Source organism: Nannospalax galili, unplaced genomic scaffold (assembly GCF_000622305.1).
Source record: "Nannospalax galili isolate Female #2095 unplaced genomic scaffold, S.galili_v1.0 scaffold54, whole genome shotgun sequence".
Classification (NCBI taxonomy): Eukaryota; Metazoa; Chordata; class Mammalia; order Rodentia; family Spalacidae; genus Nannospalax; species Nannospalax galili.
Window position 1 is genome coordinate 15090161 of NW_008341028.1, and position 26384 is coordinate 15116544.

Consider the following 26384-nt stretch of genomic DNA (forward strand, 5'->3'; position numbering starts at 1 on the left):
TTCCAGGCATGTGCCCCATGTTCAGTTTATGTGGTGCTGGGGCGTGGGGGATCAAACCCAAGGCTTCATGCATGCTAGGCAAGCACTCTACCAACTGAGCTACACCCCAGCCCTGGGTTTTACTTTTTGTTCATGCTGCATTTCTCCAGTCCTCCCAGTCAACTGTGTGTCTGCCGGTTCACTATAAGTGAGTAAGACATAATTCCTAACCTAGAGGGTACCCTCAACATTGCAGACAGATGGAGCAACCTTCTCAGGATGCGGCTTGGTGCCCAGAAGTCCGTTGGGGGTGTCATCCTCTGCCAGTAGCCAGCCAACAAGGCAGAGGTACAGGAGGTTTTTTCTGCTTTTCAGGCACTTGGCAGTGGGGCAGGGACAGAAAGTGTGTCATTGTCTGAGGAAAGTCACTGGAGGGGCAGAGGTGGTGAGCTGCAAAAGGAAGATGCACTCAAGCCAGCGTACCCTTAAAAAGGCAGGTGGATCTCTTTGAGTTCAAGGCCAGCCTGGTCTATATAGCAAGTTCCAGGACAGTCGGGGCTACATAGTGAAAGCCTATCTCAAAAAACAAGTGGATAAAAAAAAAAAAAGCTAGTGATGGCAGAGGCTAAGGCAGGTCCTAGGGGCAAGGCCATCCTCTGATACATGGGGGAGGGGGAACCCTGCAACCTGAAGGAAGTAAGGAAGGAGGTTGGTACTGGAGAAGAGTTCAGTTTGAACAAGATGTCAGGTACTTAGGGATACCCAAGCAGTTGCCCTTACAGAGAGAGACATTGCTAGGAAAGGCAGGGCTGGAAGCAGGTATTTGGGAATCGCTATGTGTGAAGAGTTCCCTAAAGGACAGGGGTCGTTGTTCAGGTTTGTGCTGATATGAGCAAATGTCTGCTCACCCCAGATAGGGAACTGAGGACAGACCAAAGTAAGGATACCACCAGAGTCCAACTTGGTGAACTAAGGAGTTTACTGGGGTTATTATAGAAGTATGGGTGAAGGGTTCCTTACAGGAGCAGAAATGACTCTAAGGCTGCCGCATCACTGAAAGCCCACCCCAGCATGGGGGACAGCTCATGAAAGCTGCAACCCTGGAGGGACACAACTTGCACCGGGTCAGAGAGTATCTTCTAGGCAGCTTGGTTGCTTTGTATATTTGGTCAGTTTCAGAGACTTCCTGAGACTTCAGAGTTGTTTCCTGAGTCTTCTTTTTAAATTTTTAAAATTTTATGTTATGTGTTTGAATGTTTGCCTGCATGTACCATGGAAGTACACCACATGCATGCAATGCCTGCTGAGACCGGAAGAGAGCGTCAGATCCCCTGAGACTGGAGTTACAGATGGGTGTTAGCCTCTCTGAGGGTGCTGGGAACAGGACCCACATCCTCTGGAAGAGCAGTAAGTGCTCTTAACAGCTGAGCCATCTCTCCAGCCCCTATTTCCTAAGCCTTAATGAGCCTCTCTATAGAACTTCCCGCCTTTAGAACTTATTGAGTCTTAATGACTTCCCACTAGGATGAAAGGTTTTAAATGAGAAGAAATTGTTATACAATACCTTGCTAGAGAGTTGGGAACCAGGAATCAGGTGAAGGGGGACCCATCTTTCCACCAGCTTGACTGTAAAGGTGGAGGTGGCTAAGGGCTGAGCTTGGAGCAGTGACTTACTTCCTTTAGCATGTGTGCATTTACAACCTGGGTTTAATCAATGTTACAGAGCCCAGTCATATCTCAGCTAGCCAGAATGCTCTATCAGTTGATGGCTGTGGAAAACTAACCTTTATTTGGATGAAAAATTTGGAATATATGGTTTCTTACCTTTCCAAAAATATTTTTATGTAAAGAGTCAAACAGAAAATTAGGCTGTGGTATAGCTCAGTGGTAGAGTTCCCTGGGTTGGATGTCCAGCACCACAAAAATAAATAAAAAGTAGAGGACAGGGCTAAGGATGTAGCTCAGTTGGCAGAGTGCTTGCCTAGCATGCACAAAGCTTAGGATACAGAAACAGATGGATCTCTATGAGTCTGAGTGAGAATGATGTACTCAGTCTATATAATGAGACCTTGTCTTTAAAATCATAAAAGGTGCCGGGCGTGGTGGCGCACGCCTTTAATCCCAGCACTTGGGAGGCAGAGGCAGGCAGATCTCTGTGAGTTTGAGGCCAGTCTGGTCTACATAGCAAGTTCCAGGTCAGCTGGGGCTACAGGGAGACCCTGTCTCAAAAAGAACAAAAGAAAAAAGTAGTAAGCAGGTAGATAAGAAGTTCAAGGTCATCCTTGGCTACATAGCAAGTTCTAGGTCAACTTGAGCTAGATGGGGTCCTGTCTCAAGATAATAATAAAATAGAAGACTATGGGTCTGGAGAGATGGCTCAGTGGTTTAGAGCACTGACTGCTCTTGCAGAGGACCTGTGTTCGATTCCCAGCACCCACATGGTGGCTACAACGGTGGCATCCTTAACGCCAGTTCCAGGGGAATCCGAAGCCCTCTTCTGACCTCCGAGGCATTGCACAAGACAGGTGCACTCACATACATGCAGGCAATACACTCAGAAAATAAAAATAATAAATATAATAAAAAAATAGAATATAATGAACTTCCAAAATTTTCAACGGTTTACCAGCTCAAAGTCAGTCCTGTGTTTCTATATCACCTGCTCGCCATAGACTTTGCAATACTTGGGAACAGATCCCAGACATTACATGAATTCATAAATCTTTAGTATGTTTCTCCAAAAGATTTAACAGCCATAACCCCAATACCATATTATGCCTAAAAATTTATGGTAAGCCAAGGGTGGTGGCACATGTCTTTAATCCCACTCAGAACTCCTGAGGCAATGGCAGGCAAATCTGTGAGTTTGAGACCAACCTGGTCTACATAGTGAGTTCTAGACCAGACAGCACTATACAGTAAGACCCTGTCTCAAAAAAAACTTTTTAATATATACTATTATTAATTTTTTGACTTATTTATTTTTATTTTATATGATGAGTGTTATGTCTGCATGTAGTAAGTGCACCCATGTCATGCAGTGCCCACAGAGGACAGAAGAGGGTGTCAGAACCCCTGGAACCAGAGTTATAGGCAGTTGTGAGCCACCATATGGGTGCTGAGATTCAAACCTGGGTCTTCTCTGAACTGCTGAAGCATCTCTCCAGCCCCTCAAAAAATGCCTTTTGAGACAGGGTCTCCCTATAGCTCCAGCTGGCCTGGAACTTGCTATGTAGACCACGCTGGCCTTGAACTCAGAGATCAGCCTGCCTCTGCCTTCCAAGTGCTGGGACTACAGGCATGTGCCACCACACCCAACCCAATAATTCTTTAATATAGGCAAATACCCACCGTTCCAATTTCCTCAGTTGTCTGAATTTTTTCCAGGTGGGTTAAAATTAAGCTCCAAACAAAATCTGTATTTTATATTTCTTCTCATTCTCTCTTCTTCCCTTCCTCTTTTTAAAAAAATATTTTATTATTTTTATGTGTATGCATGTATTGCCTGCACCTGTGCACCTGTGTCATGCAATGCCTGCAGAGGACAAAAAAGGCTGACGAATCCCCTAGAACTGGAGTTACAGACAGTTGTTAGCTGCCATGTGGGTGCTGGGATTCAAACCTGAGTCCTCTGCAAGAATAGCCATTGTTCTTAACTGCTGAACCATCTCTCCAGCCCCCCTTCCTCTTTTTTAGAATTTTATTTATTATATTATTTTATGTGTATGAGTGTATTGCTTGCATGTATGTAAGTGCACCTATGTCCTACAATGCCTGCAGAGATCAGAAGAGGGTGTCAGGTCCCCTGGAACTGGAGTTACAGATGGTTGTTAGCCACTATGTGGGTGCTGGGAACAGAATCTGGGTCCTCTGCAAGAACAGCCAGTGCACTTAACCACCAAGTCATCTCTCCACCCAGCCCCTTCCCTCTTTAGAGACAGGATCTTACTAGGTAGCCCAGGCTGGCCTTGAACTTAAAATACTTTTCCTACCTCTTACATGCTAGGATTATAGGCATAAGCCACCATATCCAGCTGTAGCTTGCATTTATTTGTTCTTTCTCTGTTCGTTTTTGTTTTGAAGACATGGGCTTTCTATGATGTCCTGCCTGGCCAGGACTCACTATCTAGCTGAGGCTGGTTTTAAACTTACAGCAATCCTCCTTAAAAGAATATGTTATGGGCTGGAGAGATGACTCATCAGTTAAGAACACTGACTGATAGTTCAGAGGACCCAGGTTTGATTCCCAGCACCCACAAGGTAGTAACTCCAGCTCCAGGGGAATCTGCCATCTTCTTCTGGCCTCTGAGGGCTTTGTACCACATGGGTGCACTTACATACATGCAGGCAAAATGCTCATACACATAAAATAAAAATAGATTTAAAAAAGAGAAGTATATGCTATCACACTTGTATTCTTTGTTTTGTTTTGGGGTTTTTTGTTTCGGTTTTTTTTTTTTTTTTTTTTTGGTCTTTTTTGAGACAGGGTCTCCCTGTAGCCCCAGCTGTCCTGGAACTAGCTATGTAGACCAGGCTGGCCTTGAACTCACAGAGATCCACCTGCCTCTGCCTCCCAAGTGCTGGGATTAAAGGTGTGTGCCACTACACTCATCGGATTCTTTGTTTTTTAAGATTCCCTTGCTTTGTTCATATACTTTATTTGTTGAAGATACCAGAGTGCTGGCAGAATGTGTTATTGAGCATATAGCACAACAGAGGGTCACAGATGGAGAGAAGAGTGAGAGAGGCCAGGCTATGGGGAGAAGTGGGGTGGGTGGCTAGAGAGCTGGATATGCATGTGCTGACAGGATGCAAGTCTGGAGAGATGGCTCAGTGGTTAAGAGTACTGGCTGCTCTTGTAGAGAGCCTGGGTTCAGCTCCCAGCACCCACATGGCAGCTTACAACCATCTGTACTTCCAGTTCCCGGGATCTGACGCCCTCTTCTAGCCTCCATGAGCACCACATGCATGTGGTGCACTTACATATATGCACACTCATACACATAAAGTATAAATACAAATAAATAAATGAATGAATGAATGAATAAATAAATAAATAAATAAATGACAGGATGCAGAGGACCACCCCCACCAACAGGGAGGAGAGACCAGGGCTGTGAAAGGGCAGGGCCTGGCACTGTGCATCCCTGAGCACCCCACCCCACTACCAGCTGCTGGAGCTGAAGTCTAGCAGGAAAATGGTCTGAGCCAAGGACAGGGGCAGAGCTCAAGTTGGCAAGAAGCCCAGGGGCCAGCCACTGCTTCAGGGTAGAGGTGAGGGAGGGTGGGGCCTGAGGTCAGACCTGAAAAAGGAACAGGATGTTGGGGGTGGAGGAGGAATAGCATAGAGCCAAAAAGGAGATCCTGGAAGGTTCCCAGTATCTCCCGCCTGCCCAAACCCCAGAGCCCATCCCTGACCTCATAAGTTGCATTCCATCCTGGTGTTCAGACACCAGCTGCTTTGCAATGCTGGGGGCCCAAGGTCCATCCCTGTCCTTCTGTGGTCTTTTTCTGGTGCTCTTGGCTCTGTGCAGTAGTGAAAGTGGCCACCATCCTCGACGCAGATTTGAGTATAAGCTCAGCTTCAAGGGACCAAAGCTGGCACTGCCCGGGACTGGAATACCCTTCTGGAGCCATCATGGAGGTGAGGGGCAGAGGTGGGGCTGGCCAGGCCCAGGGTCTTTCAGAGTGCTGGGAGGGTCTTGGGCCTAGCAGTGCTGCCCCAGCCTCATCCTTCCCTACATAGACCCTTCCCAGGCCTATCTCCTGCTCCACCAGTCACAATTCCACCCTACCCAGCAGCCTGTTCCTCCTCTGCCTCTTGTTTGCTGCCTCAGGACTTAGCTCCTTCCATGCTTCTATTTGCATTTCACCCTCCTGGACCTGCAAACACAGGTACACACACACATGCATGCATGCATCCTCATATATGTGCCCCGTGTGCCTCAGATGCACAGAAACAAGGCACCTGGGACAGGCATGAGCTGCTTCTGCTGGCTCCAGCCTGTGGGACTTGGGATCTTCAGGAAGGGGGGCACTGTCATGTCCAGCTATTTTGCCAGAGCAGCACCAAGACCTGCCTGTCTGTGTATTGGAGGAGGAAGCAGATGTGAAAGGTATTAGCTCACTGATCTGTGCTCAGGGTCTTCCAAAGCCAGACCTATGGTTTATAGGATCTTGTTCACAAAAGGGTCTGTGATGACTTACTGGGAATTGTACAATACGAAGTAGCTTAAATTAGAAATAAGAGACTGACAAAGTTAGTGGGGCATAAAGTGACTCCAGGAACATGGCTTATTTTCTAAATATGTTGTGAGGTTTGCTCAGCCATGAATTAGTTCAGAGCCTCCTATGTTGTGAGGTTTGCCCAGCCATGAATTAGTTCAAGCAATGGGAAAAAGTAGATACACTATGTATTTCTATGTGTGATAAGAAATGACGTGGTTCCTGACCTAGGCGATCTTAGACGATAGACCCTTTCAGCAAGACTTCATTCCAGTCCTCCACAGGGGGAGAGGGGGGACATAGGAGTGGGTTGTCTCACAGTCAGGTGTTGCCTCAGGGCACAGCACTCACTGTTGGGACCTTTGCCACATCTGACATGTCACAGAGCATGTGGGACGGCAGAGATTCATCCTCCAAGATCATCAGATGATATGCTTACTGTCTACCCATTCATCTCTGCTTCTATCAGAGCCCCACCCAGTGTTCCCCTTTGCCCAGCCCAGTTACCCAGGACTGAGTCAGGCTTCCAGTCAGGGGTGAGGTTCCAGACACTCTACATAAAGCTGATTGTGTAAGTGCAGTAGCCAGACAAGCCTTGCCTCCTGCGAGTCTCTTAGGGCTAGATGTGGTGGTATGAACTACATAACAAGACCCTGTCTTTAGAAAAATAAAATTAGGGGCTAGAGAGATGGCTCAGCAGTGGTCAAGAGCACTGGCTGCTCTAGCAGAGGACCCGGGTTTGAGTCCCAGCATCCACGAGGCGGCTAACAACCATCCCTCACTCTAGTTCCAGGGGATCCTACGCCTTCTGACCTCCTCAGGACTGCATGACATGGGCGCACTTACACACATGCAGGCAATACACTCATACACATAAAATAAAAATAATAAAATATTTAAAAATAAATAAATAAAAACTTTTAAAATAAATTAATTTAATTAAATTAAAAAGAAGAGCTAGTGCCGGGCGTGGTGGCGCACGCCTTTAATCCCAGCACTTGGGAGGCAGAGGCAGACGGATCTTTGGGAGTTCGAGGCCAGCCGGGTCTACATAGTGAGTTCCAGGACAGCTGGGGCTACGAGGAGACCCTGTCTCAGAAAGACAAAAAAAAGAAAAAGAAAGAAAGAAAAAGAAAAAAAGCGCTAGTAAGATGGTTCAGTGGGTTAAAGTACTTGCTGTGCAAACCTGATGACCTGAGTTCAATTCCTGGAACCCTCAGTGGAAGGAGAGAACCAACTACTGAAAGTTGTCCTCTGACCTCCATGTGTGTGCTCCTGCATACACACGCACAACATAATTTTGAAAAAAAAATTTTTTTTTCTTTTTGAAACAGGGTCTCCCTGTAGCCCCAGCTGGCTTGGAACTCACTATGTAGACCAAGCTGACCTCGATCTCTGCCTCTGCCCCAAGTGCTGGAACTAAAGGCATGTGCCACCACACCTGGCTGAAAAAAGGTTTTTGTTTTTTTTTTTAGTATTTTATTATTTTTTTAATTTTATGTGTATGTGTGTGTTGCCTGCATGTAGGTAAGTGCACCCATGTCGTGCAATGCCCACAGAGGACAGAAGAGGCTGTTGAATCCCCTGGAACTGGAGTTATGGACAGTTGTTAGCTGCCATGTGGGTTCTGGGATTCGAACCCAGGTCTTCTGCAAGAACAACCAGCGTTCTTAACTGCTGAGCCATCTCTCCAGCCCCTGACAAAAGGTTATTTTTTTTTTTTTGTCTTTTTGAAGCAGGGTCTCCCTGTAACCCCAGCTGTCCTGAAACTCACTATGTAGACCAGGCTGGCCTTGAACTCCAGAGATCCGCCTGCCCTGCCTCCCAAGTGCTGGGACTACAGGCATGCACCACAACGCCCGGCAAAAGTTTTTAAAAATATTTTATTTATTATTTTTATTTTATGTATATGAGTGTATTACTTGCATGTAGATAGGTACACCTGTGTTGTGCAGTGTCCATGGAGGTCATAAGAGAGCATTGGATCCCCTGGAACTGGAGTTACAGACGATTGTTAGCTGCCATGTGGGTCCTGGGAATCAAACCCAGGTCCTCTGCAAATGCAGCCAGTGCTCTTAACCACTGAGCCATCTCTCCAGCCCTGATTTTGAAAAATTTTAAAGGGTAAAAACAAAAAAAAAAATGTTGGACTGGCAGTGTAGCTTAGTTCACAGAGTGCTTGACTAGCATGCACCAGGCCGTGGCTGCTTCCCAGTTCCACCTAGAACCAGATAGTGATACACACCTCTTATCCCAGCACTCTGGAGGTAGAGGTGGGAAGACCAGGGTTCAAGATCTCATCTTTGGCTATCTAGAGAATTGAAAGCAAGCCTGGGTTACCTGAGACTCTGCCTGAAAAAGAAAAAAAAAGCCACCAGGCAATAGTGGCTTCCAGGCACTCCAGCTTCTGGTGCTTCCCCACTGTTTTCAGAGCAAACAGGCTGGATCAGGAGCCTCTGGAAAATCCCGGCAGGGTCTGGGCCCTGGACCAGGTTCCAAGCTGGCAGACCAGAGAGTAGAATGGGGCCTCTGCCTCCCTCCCTCCCTCCACTTCCTGCCACGTCTGTCTGTTTCACTCTCTCTTCCTCTACCCATCACATAGAGCTCCTGCCCTGCTCACTAACACCAGGGTAATTCTAATGCTCTTTCACCCTGCACCCTTTCCCCACCACCCCACAGGCCAGGATCTGCCTCAAGCCTTCCACACCTTGGACCACTCCAGGTCCCCGCCCCCAGGAGCCTCCCAGTCTGTAGTCTTGACACGCTCCCCCCGCCCCCCGACAAAATGCACAAAATGTCTGTTCTAGTGCAGTTTCCTGTGCTTATACTTTGCACTCAGCTGAATTCCAGTCCACTTCATTCCTTAGCGTTTCCTCATCTGCAAAATGGGATCTCCTTTTTTGGAGACAGGGTCTCATTATTATTATTATTATTTGTGTGTATGTGTATATGTGTATATATGTATATGTATATGTACTTGCTGATACCTGTGTGTAGACCAGAGGTTGACATCAAGATTTCTTCCTCAATTACTTCTCTACCTTTTCTTTTTTGAGACAGGGTCTCTCACTGAACCTGGAGCTCACTATTTCAGCTAGACTTGGCTGGCCAGCAAGCTCCCAGGATCCACTTGTCTCTGTTCCCCAGCACCAAGGATATAGGTCAAATGTATACTGCCATGCCTGGCTTTTACATGGGTTCTAGGCCTCTGAACTCAGAGCCTCATATTTACACAGGAAACTGAGCCATTTCCCAGCCTCAAGACAGAGTTCCATGTAGCCAAGGCTGGCCTCAAACTTGCTATATAGCCAAGGATGACCTTGAATTACTGATTACTCTGTCTACTGAGTGCTGGGATTATAGGTGTGTGCCACCATATCCAGTCTTGTGGGGTGCTATGGATTGAACCCAGAGCTTTGTGCATACTAGGCAAGCACTCTATCAACTGAGCTACAACCAGCAACATAAAATGAGATCTTATAAAAATAGATGACTCAGATTTGTAGTGAGGGTGAAGTCAGAACACAGTGCTGGCTCTCCTCACCTTTCCTGAGCAACACCCACCTGCTGGGTGCTGGTTCCTTTTCTCCAGTGGACTTCTGTGTCTCACCAGCCAGCCTGATATTAAATGGCAAGATCTCGTACCAGAGACCCATCTTAAGCCAATGAGATAGAGGTGGGAGATGATGGTCCAGTGGGCCCTGAGCTGCCCGCCTCCACAGATGCCATCCCAGGCCTAGAGGAAGTGCGGCTGGTTCCATCCATGAAGAATCGGAGCGGTGCTGTGTGGAGCAGAGTGCCTGTCCCCTTCCCTGCCTGGGAGGTGGAGATGCAGATGAAGGTGACTGGGCCAGGGCGCCGGGGAGCCCAGGGCATGGTGAGTGGCCCCACTCATGTCTGTCTGAGAAGTGTGTGATAGACCCCAGGTACCAGTGTCCTGCAGAGACCCCTGACTTGAAGGCCTGGGAACTTGCAGGCCATGTGGTACACCCGGGACAGGGGCTTAGTCAGCTCCGTTCTGGAGAAGCTGGTCTCATGGGATGGCATTGGGATCATCTTTGACTCCTCAGCCCAGGATGCCCAGGTAGGTAGCCATCTCCTGCCCATCCTCCTGCCTGTCTTAACCCTAGCCCTCACCCTCCTCCCTGTACCCAAGGCTCAGACAGATTGTCACCTCCCATGCAGAATAGCCCTGCCATACGTGTGCTGGTCAGTGACAGGCACAGCTCCCAGGAACAGTTTGGGTAAGGACCTGAGGGGACTGAGCCCACTCCTGATCCTGGGTTGGAGGGCTCAGCAGAATCACCTGTGCTTCTTTCCCCCATCTGCTGCTCCAAAATCCCTCCCATACCTGCCACCCTTGCTGGCCTCTGACTCTGAGCCCCTGCTGCTTCCTGGGATTCTTCCCATGAGCCTGAGCTGTGCCTTAGGAATCCATGGTGAATGTGCTTGCTCTTCTGGGTAACAGTCCATCTTTCTTGAGTCATTAAGCCCAACAGGCTCCCAGGTGAAGTGACACAGGCTGGAACTGAGGGTCTCACTCCAGACACCCTTGACAAGAGTGGATTGTTAGATGAGGACACTGAGGCCCAGAGGCGAAATGACCCACGAAAGGTCTACACTTTCCTAGACACCAGCCGCACTGTTGTCCTTTTCTCCCGGATATTGTGGTCTCCTGGCTGCCCCTGCTAGCTGCCTTTCAGCAGCTGGACCGGTTTGTCAGTGTGTCTCAGCAAACATCCCTCAGTCCATTACAATTAGGATAATTGCTGACATTTATGGAGTTGGGCTTACTGTACACCTGGCACAGCGCCCAGGCACTTGATATCCATTGTCTTGTGAACCCTCATAACTGTTATGAGGTAGTCACAATTACTGTCTTCGTTTTAAAGGCAGCAACACTGAGGTTTGGGAGGGTGAGGAAACTTGCCCAAGGTCAGACAGTCACTGCCTCTGTTTCTCACTACTCTGTGCTGCCTAACTCTTAGCTGATGGTCGTAGTGGCAGGTGCTGTGCCATGTGCCCATGGGCCAGAGAAACTCGGGCTTAACCCTCTGCTCCCAACTCCCTGGGCCTGCTGAGCCTCCCTGAGGGGAGCTGGGCTGGCTGTATTGTCCTTAGCCTTTAGGACAGGTCCCATGGTATCTGTCTTGCACATTTCCAACCTTGGCAGGTGCAGAAAGGCCTCCCCAGAGACAAGAGGGAACTTGGAGTTTAAGAAGAGAGGGAAGGAAGAAAGAAGGGATGGAGAGTGGATGAGGCAGTGTATTGGGAGACAGGTCAGAAAACCCATGGCTAGTCTAGACCTCTGTCCCTCTGCAGAAGACCCTGATTACATTGCCAGGCAGAACTTAATTTCCTATTCTTCCTCCTGCCAATGAGGCAAACTATAGCAAGGGATCATCAAGATAGACCACAGAAACTTGTCACAGGCAAGGTCACCCAGTGGAGACAGTGGTTCCACAGGCCTGGATAGAGTTGCTTCTGGGACTGTTCTTGTTAGCTGGGCTTTGTTGCATTCCAAGTGTCCACAGGGATAGAGCCAGCCAGGTGCTGGGTTCCTGTCACCGGGACTTCCGGAACCGGCCATACCCCTTCCGAGCACGGATCACCTACTGGGGTCAGAGGCTACGTGTGAGTCACTCTTGCTGCTTTTGCAGGGACTCTGGTGGGGATGTGGAGTTTCTGTGTATGGGTTCCCAGGGCTCCAATAGTCCCATGCCTATGACACTGTGCATCACTCACACACTAGTCCTCACATCCATGTGGGGTCCCTGGTACATCCAGTCAACACATGTAGTCTTCCATTCACACACAGAATCCTAACACATACATGTAAGACCAGCGTGCATGCCATTTTGATCCCAAGTCCTTCCCTCAGAACTGGGGAGTCAATAAGTCAGAGTAAGGGACAGTCCCCTCTGCTGGAGCCAGTGAGAGTCAGGAGCTCACTCTTTCCATGTCCCTCAGGTGTCCTTGAGTGGAGGCCTTACACCCAGAGACCCCGATGAGGTCTGTGTTGATGTGGGGCCCCTGCTTTTGGCCCCTGGAGGCTTCTTTGGAGTCTCTGCAGTTACCAGCATCTTAGCCGGTAAGGATCTCACAGGACAGGTAAGAGCAGAGGGCAGTGTTTGATGATGATGAAAACTTATTGCAGCTTCTAAAGAGCTCAGGTGTGGGGTTGACCACTTCTTCACTTGGCCAGGGATAGTCATACTCCCTCTCTGGGCTTCTCCCTCAGGAGGTCACATCAACTTTGGCTTTGTGGGGCTGTTGGAAGTCTCAAATGAGAGGCTGGGGATGTAGCTCCACTGGTAGAGTGCTTGCCCAAGAGGCAGAAAATCCTGGGTTGGATCCCTAGAGCTGTTTCCAGGTGTGGTCATGTTAGCCTGTAATCCCAGCACTCAGGAGGTAGAGGCAGGAGGACCGGAAGTTCAAGGCCATCCTCTGCTATATAGCAAGTTTGAGACAAGCCTGGGCTACATGAGATCCTTTCTCGAAGCAAAAAAGGTCTCAAACCTTTTACACATAAAAAAACTTTTTATTACAGTATCAATTTTCATAAATGTGCTGTACTGGCTGCCACAGGCCAGGTAAAAGGGGGACAACCAAGATAATTTAGGGAACTGAACAGAGGGATGTGCTGCAGTGCAGGGTCCATGGAGGATCCTGCAGTTGGAAGAATGTGGGAGTCTTTGACTGCCAAGACTTTAGTCTTTAGACTCTGGGCACTGGGGAGCCATTGGAGGTTTCAGAGAGAAGCTAAGTATAGGGTCAGAATCATGCTGAGGAAGCAGCCTCTGCATGCTTGTTCCTGTAGGTAGCAGCTATCTCCTGTGGCTCTGAGGATGTCACGTGGTTTGCTGCATGGCTCTAGCCCAGAATGTTTAGTGATAGTTGTTTCTCAGTATTGGGCAACCCCCTCTGGTCCTACATGGTTCAAACCTCACAGTCCACACATTTGTGTATCTGACTTTCATATCTATTCTATGCAGTGAGACAAAGGTCAGAGTTGCCCAGAGTCATCCAAGCCTCTTGCATCCCTGGCATATAGTAGAGTCTGGATGGATAGGCTGCTGAGTGGAAGGCGCCTTATCTCTCCTTCATCTGTCCCTCTTCCAGATGACCATGATGTTCTGTCCTTCCTGACCTTCAGTTTGAATGAACCAGGTCCAGAGGTGATGCCAGCCCTTACCAACTGGGAGAGGCAGCCCAGGAACTCTGCGCTCCTCAGATGTCTCCACTCACATCAGCACATCCTCAGACCTGCCATCCCAACTTGCTCTCTGAGTTCTGCTCAAGTCAGGCTCTGGGCTGGGCAGTGTAGAGGCCAACCTTTGTCCCCTAGATCTCCCAGGCTGCTACATAACCTGAGAGTGATCCATGCTGGTTATCAAAAGGCCCAGGGGGCCAGGTGTGGTGGTACATGCCTTTAACCCCAGCACTTAGGAGTGTGTGGCCAGCCTGGTCTATACAGTGAGTTCCAGGACAATCAGGACTGCATACTGAGACCCTGTCTCAAAAAACAAAAATGGCCCCCAGGGGCAGTAGGAACCAAGGGGGCAGGGGGCTCCTAAACCAACAAGGAGGGAGTCAGGGAATGCTGACAAGAGGAAATGAGCTTGAAGGAGCAGCAGGTCTAGAGGCTTGGGGTCACAACTAGTAGAGAGGATGTAGGGGATGGGTGATAGAGACAGGGCTCAGATGGTTGCAAGCTGCAATGTCCATGGCTGAGCTGTGGGTTCCTCCTGGGTCAGGGTGAGTTTGTGCTTAGAAAAGGAGACCGGGATCTCAGAGGCCCTGATGGAAGGCTACCCTTCCCCCGGACCTCCTATGCATTTGGGCTTGACCTCTTATCTTCCTCTTCTAGGCTACCCACCAACCCTTCCTGGAGATGGAGCAGCTCCACCTGGCCAGACAGCTGGAAGGGCTGCGGGCAAGGCTGGCTCTGAGAAGCCAGGAGGATAGCATTCCACAGCCAAACCCCAAAAGCCAGGAGGAAGGTAGTGACCCAGGGAGCAAGCAGGTGGGGCTGGGCATATTGGAGTGCCACAGGACTCTCTGTACCAGAAGTCTATTAGCCAGTGAGGAGGAGATCTGGGAAGGTCAGAGCTAAGCAGAACCTGGGCTGGGTTTTCTGTCCTATCCCCAGATGACCACCCAGACATGTTTTTTTTTAATGTTTCTTTATATTTATTTTATGTATATGTGTCTTGCCTGCATGAATGTAAGTGCACCTGTGTCATGCTGCACCTGTGAAGTCCAGAAGAGGGTGCTGGATCCCCTGGAGCTGGAGTTAGGAATGGTTGTTAGTTGCCCTGTGGATGGTGGGAATTAAACCCAGGTCTTCTGCAAGAGCAGTCAGTACTCTTAGCCACTGAGCCATTTCTCTAGCTCCCACCCAGACACATTTTCTTTTTTTCTTTTTAATTTACTTTGTGTGTGCATGTATGTGTGCATGTGTGCATGCATACATGTATAAATGTGCACTAGAGCACACACATGCATGCCACAGTACATGTGTGGAGTCAGGAGACATCTTTATGGAATCTATTCTCTCCTTCCACCTTTACGTGGGTTCTGGTGATCAAACTTACCTTGTCAGGTTTGTGCAGCAAGCAGTTTTCCTTGCTGAGCGTTCTTGCCAGCACCCAGACACATTTTCCAGAGGAGGGTCTTGGAGGCAGAATCCACATCTTCTAATGCTCCACTCCAAGACAGGATTTATTGCTCCACCCCAACTGGCTACCCATCTTGGCTCTGCTCCAATCCCCAGGGGAAAGGCTCTTTGACCTGGAAGATACACTGGGTAGACAAAACCAGATCCTGCAGGCCCTCCAGACTCTCTCCAGGCAGTTGGACCAGGCTGAGAGGCAGTGGCAGCAGCAACTGGGATCCATAGGCCAGGCCAGACCTGAGGGAAGTTGGGTGAGTGGCCCCTGGGGCACCCAAGGTTCCTCCTGTGCGCTTAAAAGCAGAATAGGGCCATAGTCCAGAGCTAGGCTCCCCTAAGCTTGCAGGGAAGAGAGCTGGTCACAGGATGGAACAGGGCATCACCACACAAACAATTACCACCAGAACCACAAGGCTGGGTTGGAAAGGAGATGCCAGGTATTTGGAATCTGGTCTATAGACAAATGGCAGAAATAGACTAGGGGATAATTTGCATGTGGCTTCACATGTGATTTGCATACAGTTTGATCCAGAATCCTCATTTCAGTTCTGTTGCCATCCTGGCTCCTCCCACAAGGCATCACGCCCAGTCTTGGGGACTGAGAGCTAAACTCAGCCAGGGCACTGGCTAGTAAGCAGATGGGTCAGCCACTCATGCAGCCTTTGCTGGGCTCTGCCAACTCAGGGTTTTGATCTTTTTTTTTAATTTAAAAAAAAATTTATTTATTATTTTATGTGTGTGTATTGCCTGCATGTAGGTAAGTGCACCCCTGTCATGCAATGCCCTCAGAGGTCAGAAGAGGCTGTTGGATCCCTTGGGACTGGAGTTATAGACAGTTGTTAGCTGCCATGTGGGTGCTGGGATTCAAACCCGGGTCTCCTACAAGAACAAGTGTTCTTAAACCCTGAGACATCTCTCCAGCTCCCCAGGGTTTTTTGTCCTCAGGCTATAGCAGCCTAGGCTGGGCTGGTGGAGTGGGATGGGGAAGGGGCTAGGCCCTGGGCCCCTCCTGCCTGATTCCACTCACCCTTAAGAGGGTCAGCTCCCTCTGCAGGACTTGGACTCATGCACTGGATGTTAACCAGTGCTACTGCTCAGTTTGGATCATGGCCTAGGGAAAAGACTCAGAGAGAACTGGGCCAGGCCTCTGCCTCCCCAAAGGGGTAGGGCCATTTTTTAAAAGGAGAAGGATTTTGGGAAAGCCCAGAAGGTCCCTGTTGGGAGAAACAGCACACCTTAGGCATGGAAGGAGGGTACTCCAGAAGCCCAGATGAACAAGTGCCAGGAGATGAGAGCCATGACCATCTGATAAGTCCTCTGTGTAAAGGATGAAGTATCCCAGGAGAAGGTGGGCTCTAAGGAGATGGGATATCAGTATCCTGAACCCTAGACAAGAGCTGACCCTCCTGTAGGATCCTGTCAAGGTCAGCACCCTGATCTATGGACAGCGGACTCTGCTCCAGGCCCTGCAGAAGATGAGGTAAGGGACACGGTGAAGAGGGCTAAAGGAGGGAAGAAAAGCCCCTCCGCCAATCTTTCCTCTGCTTGAAACTCCTCTTTGAGCCAGCTTTCCTTCCTTCCTTCCTTCCTTCCTTCCTTCCTTCCTTCCTTCCTTCCTTTCTTCCTTCCTTCCTTCTTCCCTTCCTTCCTTTTTTCTTCTCTTTCCTTTTTTATTTATTTGTTTTTTGAGACAGGGTCTCCCTGTAGCCCCTGCTGGCCCGGAACTCGCTATGTAGACCAGGCTGGCCTTGCTCTCACCGAAGTCCACCTGCTTCTGTCTGAGTGCTGGGATCAAAGGTGTGTGCCACCATGCCTGGTAAGAGTCATTCTTTTCACCATTTCCTGAGCACCCAGCACCCAGCTCAACAATGCAAAGGACTACAGGTGGCATTAAAATTGCTACTGTTTTTATTTTTTAAACAAAATTATGTATGTGTTGTTTTGTTTGTATTTTGTGTATAATGTATGGGGGTATATGTACATGAATGTGCAGGTGTATGTGCCCGTGTGTGCATGTGAAGGCTGGAGTAGGACATCAATGTCTTCCTTTATCCCTCTCCACCTTATTGCCTTGAGACAGTCTCTTACTGAACCAGAAATGCACTGTTCTTGGCTAGGCTTGCTAGTCATTGGGCTCTCAGGATCTGCCTTGCCTATCTCTGCCCCCAGTGATGGGACTACAGGCACACACAGCCATGCCCTGCTTTTTGCCTGGGTACTAGGGATTTGAACTTGGGTCCTCGTGATCCTAGAGCAAGCACTCTTACCCGCTGAACCAGTTCCTCAGCCCCATAGAGCAAACATTTTGATGGAAGTTCTTAGAGGAAGCATAGCCAAGATCAGGCCAGTTGGAGGAAGCAGTTCCTGGGCTCATTTTGCCTCTGGCCTCCCAGAACCCCACTCTGGAGCACTCACACCTGTAGCGCTCCCTATAAAGCCCTGGGGTGGGAGAAGGCAAGATGAGAGGAGCTGATTTCTCTGGGCTACAGAGAAAAGGTACAGATGGACAGTTTTAAGGAGTTCCTTGTACAAACTAAAGTTGTCTCAGGATCTAGGGAGAAGTTTTAGGGTAAAAAGATCAGCCCCGGGCTGGACATTGTGTGTAAGCCTTTGGTCCCATCACTCAGGATACAGAGGCAGGTAGATCTCTGTGAGATAAAGTCCAGTCTGGTCTACATAGTGAATTCCATTCCAGCTGGGGCTACAGGAAGATCCTGTCTAAAAAAAAGAAAAGAAAATACCAGTCCTCAAGAAAGCACTCTATGGATGGTATCTGTTCTCTACTGTAATGTGCTGCTCCTGGGAATTATGGGAAATGATTAGGTGATTTGGGTACAACCAAAGGAGATAATGGATCTCCTCCCTTGATTTCTACTCCCCACGACATAAGGGATGCAGCTGCCCACATGACTTCAGGAGCCCGAGTCTTCTACCTGCCTGTGGGCACCCAGCATCACTTCTTCGAGCTGGACCAGATACTCAGCCTTCTGCAGAAGGACCTTCGGGATCTGGTGGTGAGGAAGGAGCAGTGGGTAATACAAGGGGCCCATCTCTGAGGTCTGGTCTCTGCCACCTTCCTCTCAACATTTCTGCAGTCTCTGGTGCCTCTGCCCAGGACCCCAGTAGGCACATTGGTGTCTTTGTGTGCCTACATGTTGTATACAGGAACAGAGATCTCGTCTTCTCTCCATTTCCTTATGCTGTGGAAAGTCCCACAGACTCAGCACCACCTGGAGACACTCTGGTTGAACTCCCTCCAGAAGGGATGTGGGATGGGATGGGCCCAGGATCATCCAGATTCAGTAGTAGAACTGATTTTTTTCTGGGCCCCTGTTCTCTCTTTCTCTTTCTCTCTCTCTCTCTCTCTCTCTCTCTCTCTCTCTCTCTCTCTCTCTCCTCTCTCTCTCCCCTTTGGCCTGCTCATGGTCCCATGATCATGTTTTTCCAGCTGTTCCCACAGTTGGAGCCATGGGTACACGGGGTGGGAGGGCAGCTTTTTGCACTGCTCTTTTTCTACATTTTCTAGATGACAGCCAGGATGGCCCAAGCACATAGGAGATAAACAGGGACTATGCATGACACAGATTCCAGGTCCCCTCCCTCCTCCCAGGATAGAAGCTGAGGCAGGACCTCATACTTTCCCCTTGCAGAAAACTGCAGCCAAGGCCGACCATCCACCTGGCTATCACCCAGGAACCTCTGCATGTCTGCAGACTGGCATCTTCCTGTTCTTCCTCCTCATTCAGACTATAGGCTTCTTCTGCTACCTGAACTTCAGGTGGGCCTTCCCATAGGCAGGACTTCCCATATATAACCATCTACATTGCTCACTTCTGGCCAACTTGAGAGGGGATCCTGAGGCTCAGAGGGGGAGCTACCCAGTCCACCAGAGCGCTAGGAGCAAAGCACAGATTAGGACAGACCATTCGTCAAGTGTAGACCACCCAAGAAAGTCCAAGCCCATCTGGCCCTGCCCACAGAACTTGCTCTAGAGTGAGAATCTACAACTAGTAGTCAAAGCTTATGTAGCCAGTGCTATGCTGGAGGAAAGCTTGGGGATTTACAGGAGCATGGGGAAAAGCAACTGATCCAACTTTGTAGAGCATCAGGCAATTGATCTGGAAAGGATATTTGATTTGGATTATCAAAGTGAGTAGTTTTCCAGTCTGAAAGATGGGTAAAGGCACTACTGCAGAGGGAAAAGCATCAGAGAAGGCATGGAGGCAAGACGAAAAATATTTTGAAGGAAGAAAGAGGCAGCAGATAAGTAATGTTGAAGTAAAGGGCAGGATCCATTTACTAAATTGGTCAAAGAAGCTAGGTGTTCTGGATTAGAAAGGTGTTCCTCTAATCCCAGCACTTGGAAGGCTGAGAACTAAGAAGGTGCCTTAGTTCTAGTACAGCCTGTGCTACATAGTGAAACTTTATTCCCTCCCTCCCCAAATGGCGGAGCTGGGCATGATGGCACACATCTTTAATACGAGTACACAAGTAGCAGAGGCAGGGGAATCTCTGTGAGATAGAGACCAGCCTGGTCTGCATAGTGAGTTCCAGGCCAGCTGGGGCAAAAAAAAAAGGAGGGGTGGGGACTGGAGAGATGGTTCAGTGGTTAAGAGCCCCAGCTGCTCTTGCAGAGGACCTGGATTCAGTTCTCAGCACTCACATGACAGCTAACAATTGTCTGTAACTCCAGTTCAGTTCCAGGGGATCTGACACCCTCTTCTGACCTCCTCTGGCATTGCATGACATAGGTGTACTTACATACATGCAAACAATATCCTCATACACATAAAAATAAAAATAATAAATAAAATATTTTTAAAAAACTAAAAAAGGTGAGAAGTGGGGGGACAAGGAGGAAATGTGTGCATAGGACTGCAATGTTGACGCTAAGCCTCCCAGGCACACCTCAAATGCCAGGGGGGAAATATGAACTTTATGTGGCATGTTAAGGGAGCCATAGAAGATCCCAGAGGAAGGGAGTCAGTGGTACACTGTGTACTGGAAGGCAAGTGTAAATCTTGAATTTAAATGGACAGAGGAAGAGATTCAAATAACCTTCTCTCTCTGGCAGCAGACAGGAGCTGGACAAGAGACTTCCGGAGTACCTGTCCACAGGAAGCTTTCCTCTGGGGCCTGCACCACATATCCCTAGGACACTGGGGGCTCTAAGGAGGCAGACTGTCTCCCCCAGCCTGCAAGCTTGAACCAAAACAAAGCTATGTCTCACTGGAAGTCAAATGAGGGGTAGAGGGCTTGGCCAGTATCCTCCCTGTGAGTGCCCAGCGACTGCCCACACCTTAGCTTTTGGTGGGCTCACTGTATTAAAAGAGATCTTTCTCACCAAGCTTATGATATACTCATTTACCTTTCAGCCTCTGATGACTTCTGCCTTCTCTGAGTAGATACCAGGAGTGAGATCCAAGCAGAAAGGAGGCCAAGACCTTGCTTAACTGCCAAAGGACCAGCCACACCACAACACACACACAAAACCCTTCCGTCTGAACTACCGAAGGAGAGACAACTGTGCAAAATTGTATCCCCAACTCAGCCAAAGCAAGGACAGGTGTCTCTCTGGGCTCCTTCTGTCCTGCCTGTATCCCCAAGCCCTCCCCCCACCACCTCCCAACATACACTCCCTGAGGCTTCAGGGATAGCAGGGCAGACACCTGACAGAGGAGCTGAGTGCAAACTTACCAAACCATAACTGGGGTTCCTGCTCATACTCTTGAGGTCTCCCCCTTCCCAGCTTCCAGTCAGCAGGTTGGGGTGGGGTGGAACGAGGATGACTAAGGTCCAAGGCTGGGGGTGTTTGGCCCTTGCTGCTACCTGATCTCCCAGCTGAAGTTCTGGTTATCGGTGACTCAGGAATAGAGAAAGTTGGAGGGTAGGAAGTAAGGATGAAGGTACATATCAGTGCAGTCTGTTCTCCCAGGGGAGCGACCCCACCACCGTAAGCGCTAATCGGCTGTCAGCAGTGGCCAGCGGAGCTTGGCTGGAGCTAAAGGAGGCACGTGGGAGAGGCGGGAGTGAGGAGCAGGCACGTGGTCCAGGCTCCTCAGCCCCGTGCATGTCCCCCAACCACCACCCCGAGTGAGGAGGGGTTTGGGAAGGTGGAGCGGGCGGCTCGCAAAGCGTGGGGCGCGAGCTAGCGGCAGGCAGGAGCTGTCCCCGGACTTAGTGCTGAACTAGGCGCCGACGTGTCAGGTGCCTGGTGCTGACACCAGAGAAGACCATGGCGTTCACGGTGAAGTCCATGGTGGGCGGCCAGCTGAAGAACCTCACTGGGAGCCTGGGGGGCGGCGAAGACAAAGGGGACGGGGACAAGTCTGCAGCGGAAGCACAGGGCATGAGTCGAGAGGAGTGTGAGGAGTATCAAAAGCAACTGGTGGAAGAGAAGTGAGTGTGATCTTTTCTTGGCTCCAGTGACCCCACACACACATGCACACATAGCCGCTGCACCCACCCCTGTCCTAGAGCCTCCCCACACCTCCTAAACATGGAAACAGAGTGGGGGTGCCCTCTAGGCTGCTCCCATAGCCACCTTATCTCAAACCCAGGACCCTGCTCTAGCTTCATACTCTGACCCTGAGAGAGTTGGGGGAAGGGTGATGTGTGCCTGGGAGGAGGGTGGGGGGTGCACGTGCATCTCTGATGAAATAGGTAATTCCTTAATCCGATCTGATCCAAGCCTCCTGTCTTCCAAATTGGGCTCCTGTGAGCCTGAGGCTCTGAGAAAAGCCCTACAGTGGAGAGAGGCTTCAAGTCCTGGAAACAGGACTGAAATGGGGGTACTCATCCATATTGAGCTGCAGTTCTGGGACAGAGTAGAGACAGTCTACTTAGGGTTTGAACTTTGGGGTGAGGTTGCTTGCGTTCAGACCCTCACTTTGCTTACTAGCTGGGTAACTTTAGGCAAGTTACTTAACCTTTCTGTGCTTCCTTTCTCCTCTTCTGGAAAATGGAAGTGGTGATCATGATGCATGCTGCATAGAGTTATGAAGGTTGAAGACTTAATGCGTGTTAACCATTTAGCTCAGCACCTGGCACATGGCAATCTTCATGAAATGTCAGCTATTGTAATTTTATTTAATCCTGAGAGTTTTGTGAATTGCAAAGTCTCACCCTCACTTTATGAAAGAAGAAAGTAAACCTTACCTAAAAGACAGACTGAAAGTGGTAGTGAGCCATGAGCCAAACCAAGTCTATCCTGAATACTCTCCTCCCTGCTACACAGCTTGTAAGACAGGGAAAGGCAGATCTGAGTCAGTGATTGCAAGATACATATATTAGAATCTTCAGGCAGATTCAGACAGACACTTCCCCCTAGTTAGCACTATCCATTGGTGAGAGCAGAGAACAAAGAGGGCACTGTGGTTGGTTGAGGGGCAAAATCTAAACCTGTCAGTCCCAACTCGATAGCTATTCTCAGCCCAGTTGGGGGATGGGAAACCCATGTAGCCTGCTCCCAGGAATTTGAGATCACTTTGGCTCCTCCCTAACAGACCCCACCCCTTCCCTCAGCTCCCAAGATCACTCCATCCTCTGCCCCTGTGTCTTTTTTCCCTGCAGGATGGAGCGGGATGCGCAGTTCACACAGAGGAAGGCAGAACGGGCCACATTTCGGAGTCACTTCCGAGACAAATACCGTTTGCCCAAGGTGAGCAGGAACCCAAGGTGTGAGGTGCTACTGGGACCCTGAGCACTGGGTGCTGGTCTCCCTCTGGGCCCTGCAGCTCTCATCCCATAAGACTCACTGAATGCTTCAGAGGATCCTTCCTTTTCTTACTCATTCATTTGTTCATTCATACACTCATGGAGCTAAGGGAAAGCCCAGACCTCTGGAGGCTGATGGGTTTGTGTTTCTGGAGTTATTCCTCTCCTTCATTCCCATCTCTGGATCAAGCCTGGCCCATGAAGGCATGGTAGAGTCAGAAACAGGACTCAGAAGGCTAGTAAATACATGTAGAAGGCTGGGAAAGAGAATGAGATACCAGATACTTCCACCTACGTGCTCTTACCTAACCCCCAGTAGGGCTGTTAGATAGTTGTTAGCACATGTGTAAAAGAGGAATTTGCCCAAGATCCTGAGGCTTGAGGAGATCAAGGGACTTGAATAAGGTCATATAGCCAGTGAGAGATAGAGCTCAAGCCTATGAATATTGAGCCTGTTTGTTTCAGACCTCCAGGCTGATTTCCAGGGTACAGGAATATACCTGTAAAAAAACAAAGTGTTCCCTTGGCCTAATATATCTCAGGAAGCCCCTGTCCTGTACTTCCTAAGATGTTGCAGCACCAGATTGGCATATAAATGTGCCACCTCTACATGGCACAAGCAACTTTCCAGAATATGAGCTTCATGTGCCCAGAGCTGTGCTAGACTCTGAGAGGAGAATGGAAGCACCCTCCTGATCTTGGTCTTCCACTTGGGTTGAGAGATCAAATATGTCAACACCACATTTACTCATTCAACAAGTGTTTACTGAGCCCCTGGTGACCACTGACTTCCCATAGGGCACCAGGCTTTTGGAAGTCTCTTAGAAGAGACTTTTCTGGTTCAGCAACAGTCATTTCTCAAATACTTGCACTAAGCATGTAAGAGACATAACTCTTACTATGAGAGAATTCTGAGTCTGTAGAGGAGGCAAGATGGATAGAACTGTGTAGGACACAAGGTAGAAGACCCCAACACTGCCCAGAGGAATCATGGAGTAGGATGGTTCTCAGAAGGTGCCCATGCAGAGAGTCCAGGTATTAGAATCAGTGACAAAGGTCTGACTCTAGCTCCACACTTCCCTTCCTGGTTGTATGATCTTGGGCCGATTGCTTGAATTTGGAGCCTCCATTTCCTTATTTGTAAAGTGGAGATGGCAGCACCTACCTCCTAGGTACTTTTTTCTCTTTTATATAGGGGCTCTTGTAACTGAGGCAGGCCTCAAACTCTCTATGTGACTGAGGATGGCCTTGAACTCCCAATTCTTCTGCTTCTACCTCTTGAATGCTGGGATTACAGATATGGACCATACAACTACCTGTAACTACAATTCCAGTGGATATGACACCCTCCTCTAGACTCCAAGGACATTCTCCCACACATGCACATACACACATACAGACACACACATACATACATATAACTAAACAATAAATCTTTTAAAATATTTATTTTTATTTTATGTGTATGTATGAGTGCCTGCATGTACCCTCCTGTGAATGCCCAGTTTTCCCTCAGAGGCCAAAAAAGGGCATCAGATCTCCTGGAACTGAAGTCACAGGTAGTTGTGAGCTACCATGTAGGTGCTGGGAACTGAACCCAGATCCTCTGTAAGAAGAGCAAGAGCTCTTAATCACTGAGGGATTTCTCCCACCCTAACTAATAAATCTTTAAAAAAGAATAGAATGCACCCATCTCATTGTCAACCATAGACTAAGCATTGGTAAATGGTATCTATCCTTATTATTGCCTGTGTGTCTATCAGTGCAATTAGCAATGGCCAACACATGACTTAGCTGACTGTACCAATGTGACTTTTTGGAGACAGGTTCTAACTATGTAGCCCTGGCTTGCCTCAATTTCCTAGATATCTTCCTGTCTCTGCCTGGCAAATGCTGGGATTAAAGGTGTGTGCAACTGCATCTAGCCCATTTTCCTTTTAATTTTGTTTCTATTATTCCTTCAGTATCTCAGAGTGACGTGAGGTAGTCTGAAAGTAGTATGTTTAAAGGAGCAGTCACTATATCTACCCATGAGAGGCTTGACTGAGATGTGGGGGCAGGTACTGAGCCCACGGGAACATGGTGCTGAGGAATCTAGGGCTCTAGAACCTAGTCTGGGCTTCTTCCAAGCCCTATACCACTAGATTCTCACAGACTTCTACCTTTGTCCCTTCTCTCTTCCCTTCAGAACGAGACAGATGAAAGCCAGATCCAGCTGGCAGGTGGAGACGTGGAGCTGCCTCGGGAGCTAGCCAAGATGATCGAGGAGGATACAGAAGAGGAGGAGGAGAAGGCCTCTGTGCTTGGGCATCTGGCCAGCCTCCCTGGCTTGGACCTCAGCTCACTCAAGGACAAGGCCCAGACTACACTGGGAAACCTTAAGCAATCAGCTGAGAAGTGCCACATCATGTGACCACTTCCCTTGGCGTTGCCCCTGGGATGGCCAGAGGGCTGGGTCCACAGGAGGGCTAAGAGGGTGTCTAAACTTCCAGAGACCTCTACCCCATTTTGGACATTGTTTTCCCTGCTTCAACCTCAGAGTCTTCTCAACCATGTCCAATCCTGCCTTTGGTCGCTCCCTCTTCACCACCAGCCAAGCTCCCATTTTCCTTCTCTCCCTTGTAACCTATTCCCTTCTCAGCCTGGGAGGTTTTCCAAAATGATGAGATTAGGCCCGGCCCTCTCTGGGTGCAGCCCCCTGTTCCTGCACACAAGAGCACTCACAGAAGGACACAGAAGCCCTGGCTCATTTGCCACAGATGCATCCTGGCACACAGAGACACACATCCTTTGGGTACCCAGTCCCTCCAGACACCAGCTCTCAAATGCTCTCAGAGACAGCTTTGGATAGACAGAAGGCCTGTTCCAGTTTTCTCCTTCATTGTTCTGGAAGCTGCTGCTCTTTCTGGGCTTCACCTGTAAAATGGGAATGGACTATGTAATTTCTAAGATTCTTTCCCTGGTCACTCGAAGCACAGCCCGCACCCCTCCTTGGGCAGGGCAGCAGCTGCAGCCACAGCCTCAGAAGCTGCCACTGTGGGCTCTGGGATCTGAGCAATGCTGTCTGAGAGGCAGAGTGCCAAGGCTGGAGCTGGCACTGAACAGTAGCCCAGGCAACTCCAGGTCTTCTCTGGGCCCAGGGCCCAGCCAAATTTTATTCTGTTCTTGTAGAACTCTCTGGATCCCATAGTTGGACTCTCTTCTAGTTCAATGGAAAATAAAAGTTCCAAATGACATGGCTATCTTTCTACTCCCTACTGACACTGAGTCTTAGAGTTCACAGGTCCCAAGCCTGCTCTTGGAGGGGTACCCTCCACCTCCCCACCTGTAGCTTCAGAACTGGCACATCCAGCCCTAGAAGAGGAAGGAGAAGGGACTTCTGCAGAACTCCCGTAAGATGATCTACTGCTTTTCAGGGCCCCAGGCAAGGAAGCAGATGCCACTTGGGCCAGATAAAGCAGGTCTAAGTACTGGAATTTCAGGGAGATGTGGCTGGATGGAGAGGTACAAGGGAAGTTGGGGCCTCTAGAGTGTTTTCTGAGCCCACAAGAAGGGTTGTGCTGGATAGCTTTAGTGTCAACTTGACACACCTGGGTTGAGGGAGCCTTAATCGGGAAATTGCCTCTATTGGACTGGCCTGTGGCCATGTCTGAAGGGCATCTTCTTGATGAGTGATGTGGGAGGGCCCAGCCCACTGTGGGTGGTACCACCCTTGGGCAGGTGGGCCTGTGTTGCATAAGAAAGCTGGCTGAGCAGGGGCCAGGGGAGCAAGCCTGTAAGCAGCGTTCCT

General features: G+C 49.2%; 2 protein-coding genes across 2 annotated transcripts; both read left to right on the top strand.

Annotated features, from left to right (window-relative positions):
- The first annotated feature begins 5328 nt into the window (after positions 1–5328).
- Positions 5329–20352, top strand: Lman1l (lectin, mannose binding 1 like). The gene is made up of 14 exons (XM_008836540.3): positions 5329–5623; positions 9927–10081; positions 10181–10288; positions 10390–10448; positions 11739–11838; positions 12175–12295; positions 13327–13382; positions 14075–14207; positions 14981–15132; positions 16291–16358; positions 17769–17892; positions 18529–18656; positions 19953–20152; positions 20254–20352. The coding sequence occupies exons 1-13, from the start codon at positions 5446–5448 to the stop codon at positions 20083–20085; spliced, it is 1515 nt and encodes a 504-aa protein (XP_008834762.1). The 5' UTR covers positions 5329–5445; the 3' UTR covers positions 20086–20152; positions 20254–20352.
- Positions 20353–20667: 315 nt separating this feature from the next.
- On the top strand, positions 20668–26151 carry Cplx3 (complexin 3). Its single transcript, XM_008836503.2, has 3 exons — positions 20668–21277; positions 22451–22538; positions 24783–26151. The coding sequence occupies exons 1-3, from the start codon at positions 21114–21116 to the stop codon at positions 25005–25007; spliced, it is 477 nt and encodes a 158-aa protein (XP_008834725.1). The 5' UTR covers positions 20668–21113; the 3' UTR covers positions 25008–26151.
- Positions 26152–26384: the final 233 nt, after the last annotated feature.

Coding starts and splice junctions, on each gene's coding strand:
- Lman1l (XM_008836540.3), top strand. CDS start 5,446: ATGCTGGGGGCCCAAGGTCCATCCCTGTCCTTCTGTGGTCTTTTTCTG. Junction 14,208..14,980: donor CCCCAAAAGCCAGGAGGAAG/GTAGTGACCCAG, acceptor TCCAATCCCCAG/GGGAAAGGCTCTTTGACCTG. Junction 15,133..16,290: donor CCAGACCTGAGGGAAGTTGG/GTGAGTGGCCCC, acceptor ACCCTCCTGTAG/GATCCTGTCAAGGTCAGCAC.
- Cplx3 (XM_008836503.2), top strand. CDS start 21,114: ATGGCGTTCACGGTGAAGTCCATGGTGGGCGGCCAGCTGAAGAACCTC. Junction 21,278..22,450: donor AAGCAACTGGTGGAAGAGAA/GTGAGTGTGATC, acceptor TTTTCCCTGCAG/GATGGAGCGGGATGCGCAGT. Junction 22,539..24,782: donor ACAAATACCGTTTGCCCAAG/GTGAGCAGGAAC, acceptor TCTTCCCTTCAG/AACGAGACAGATGAAAGCCA.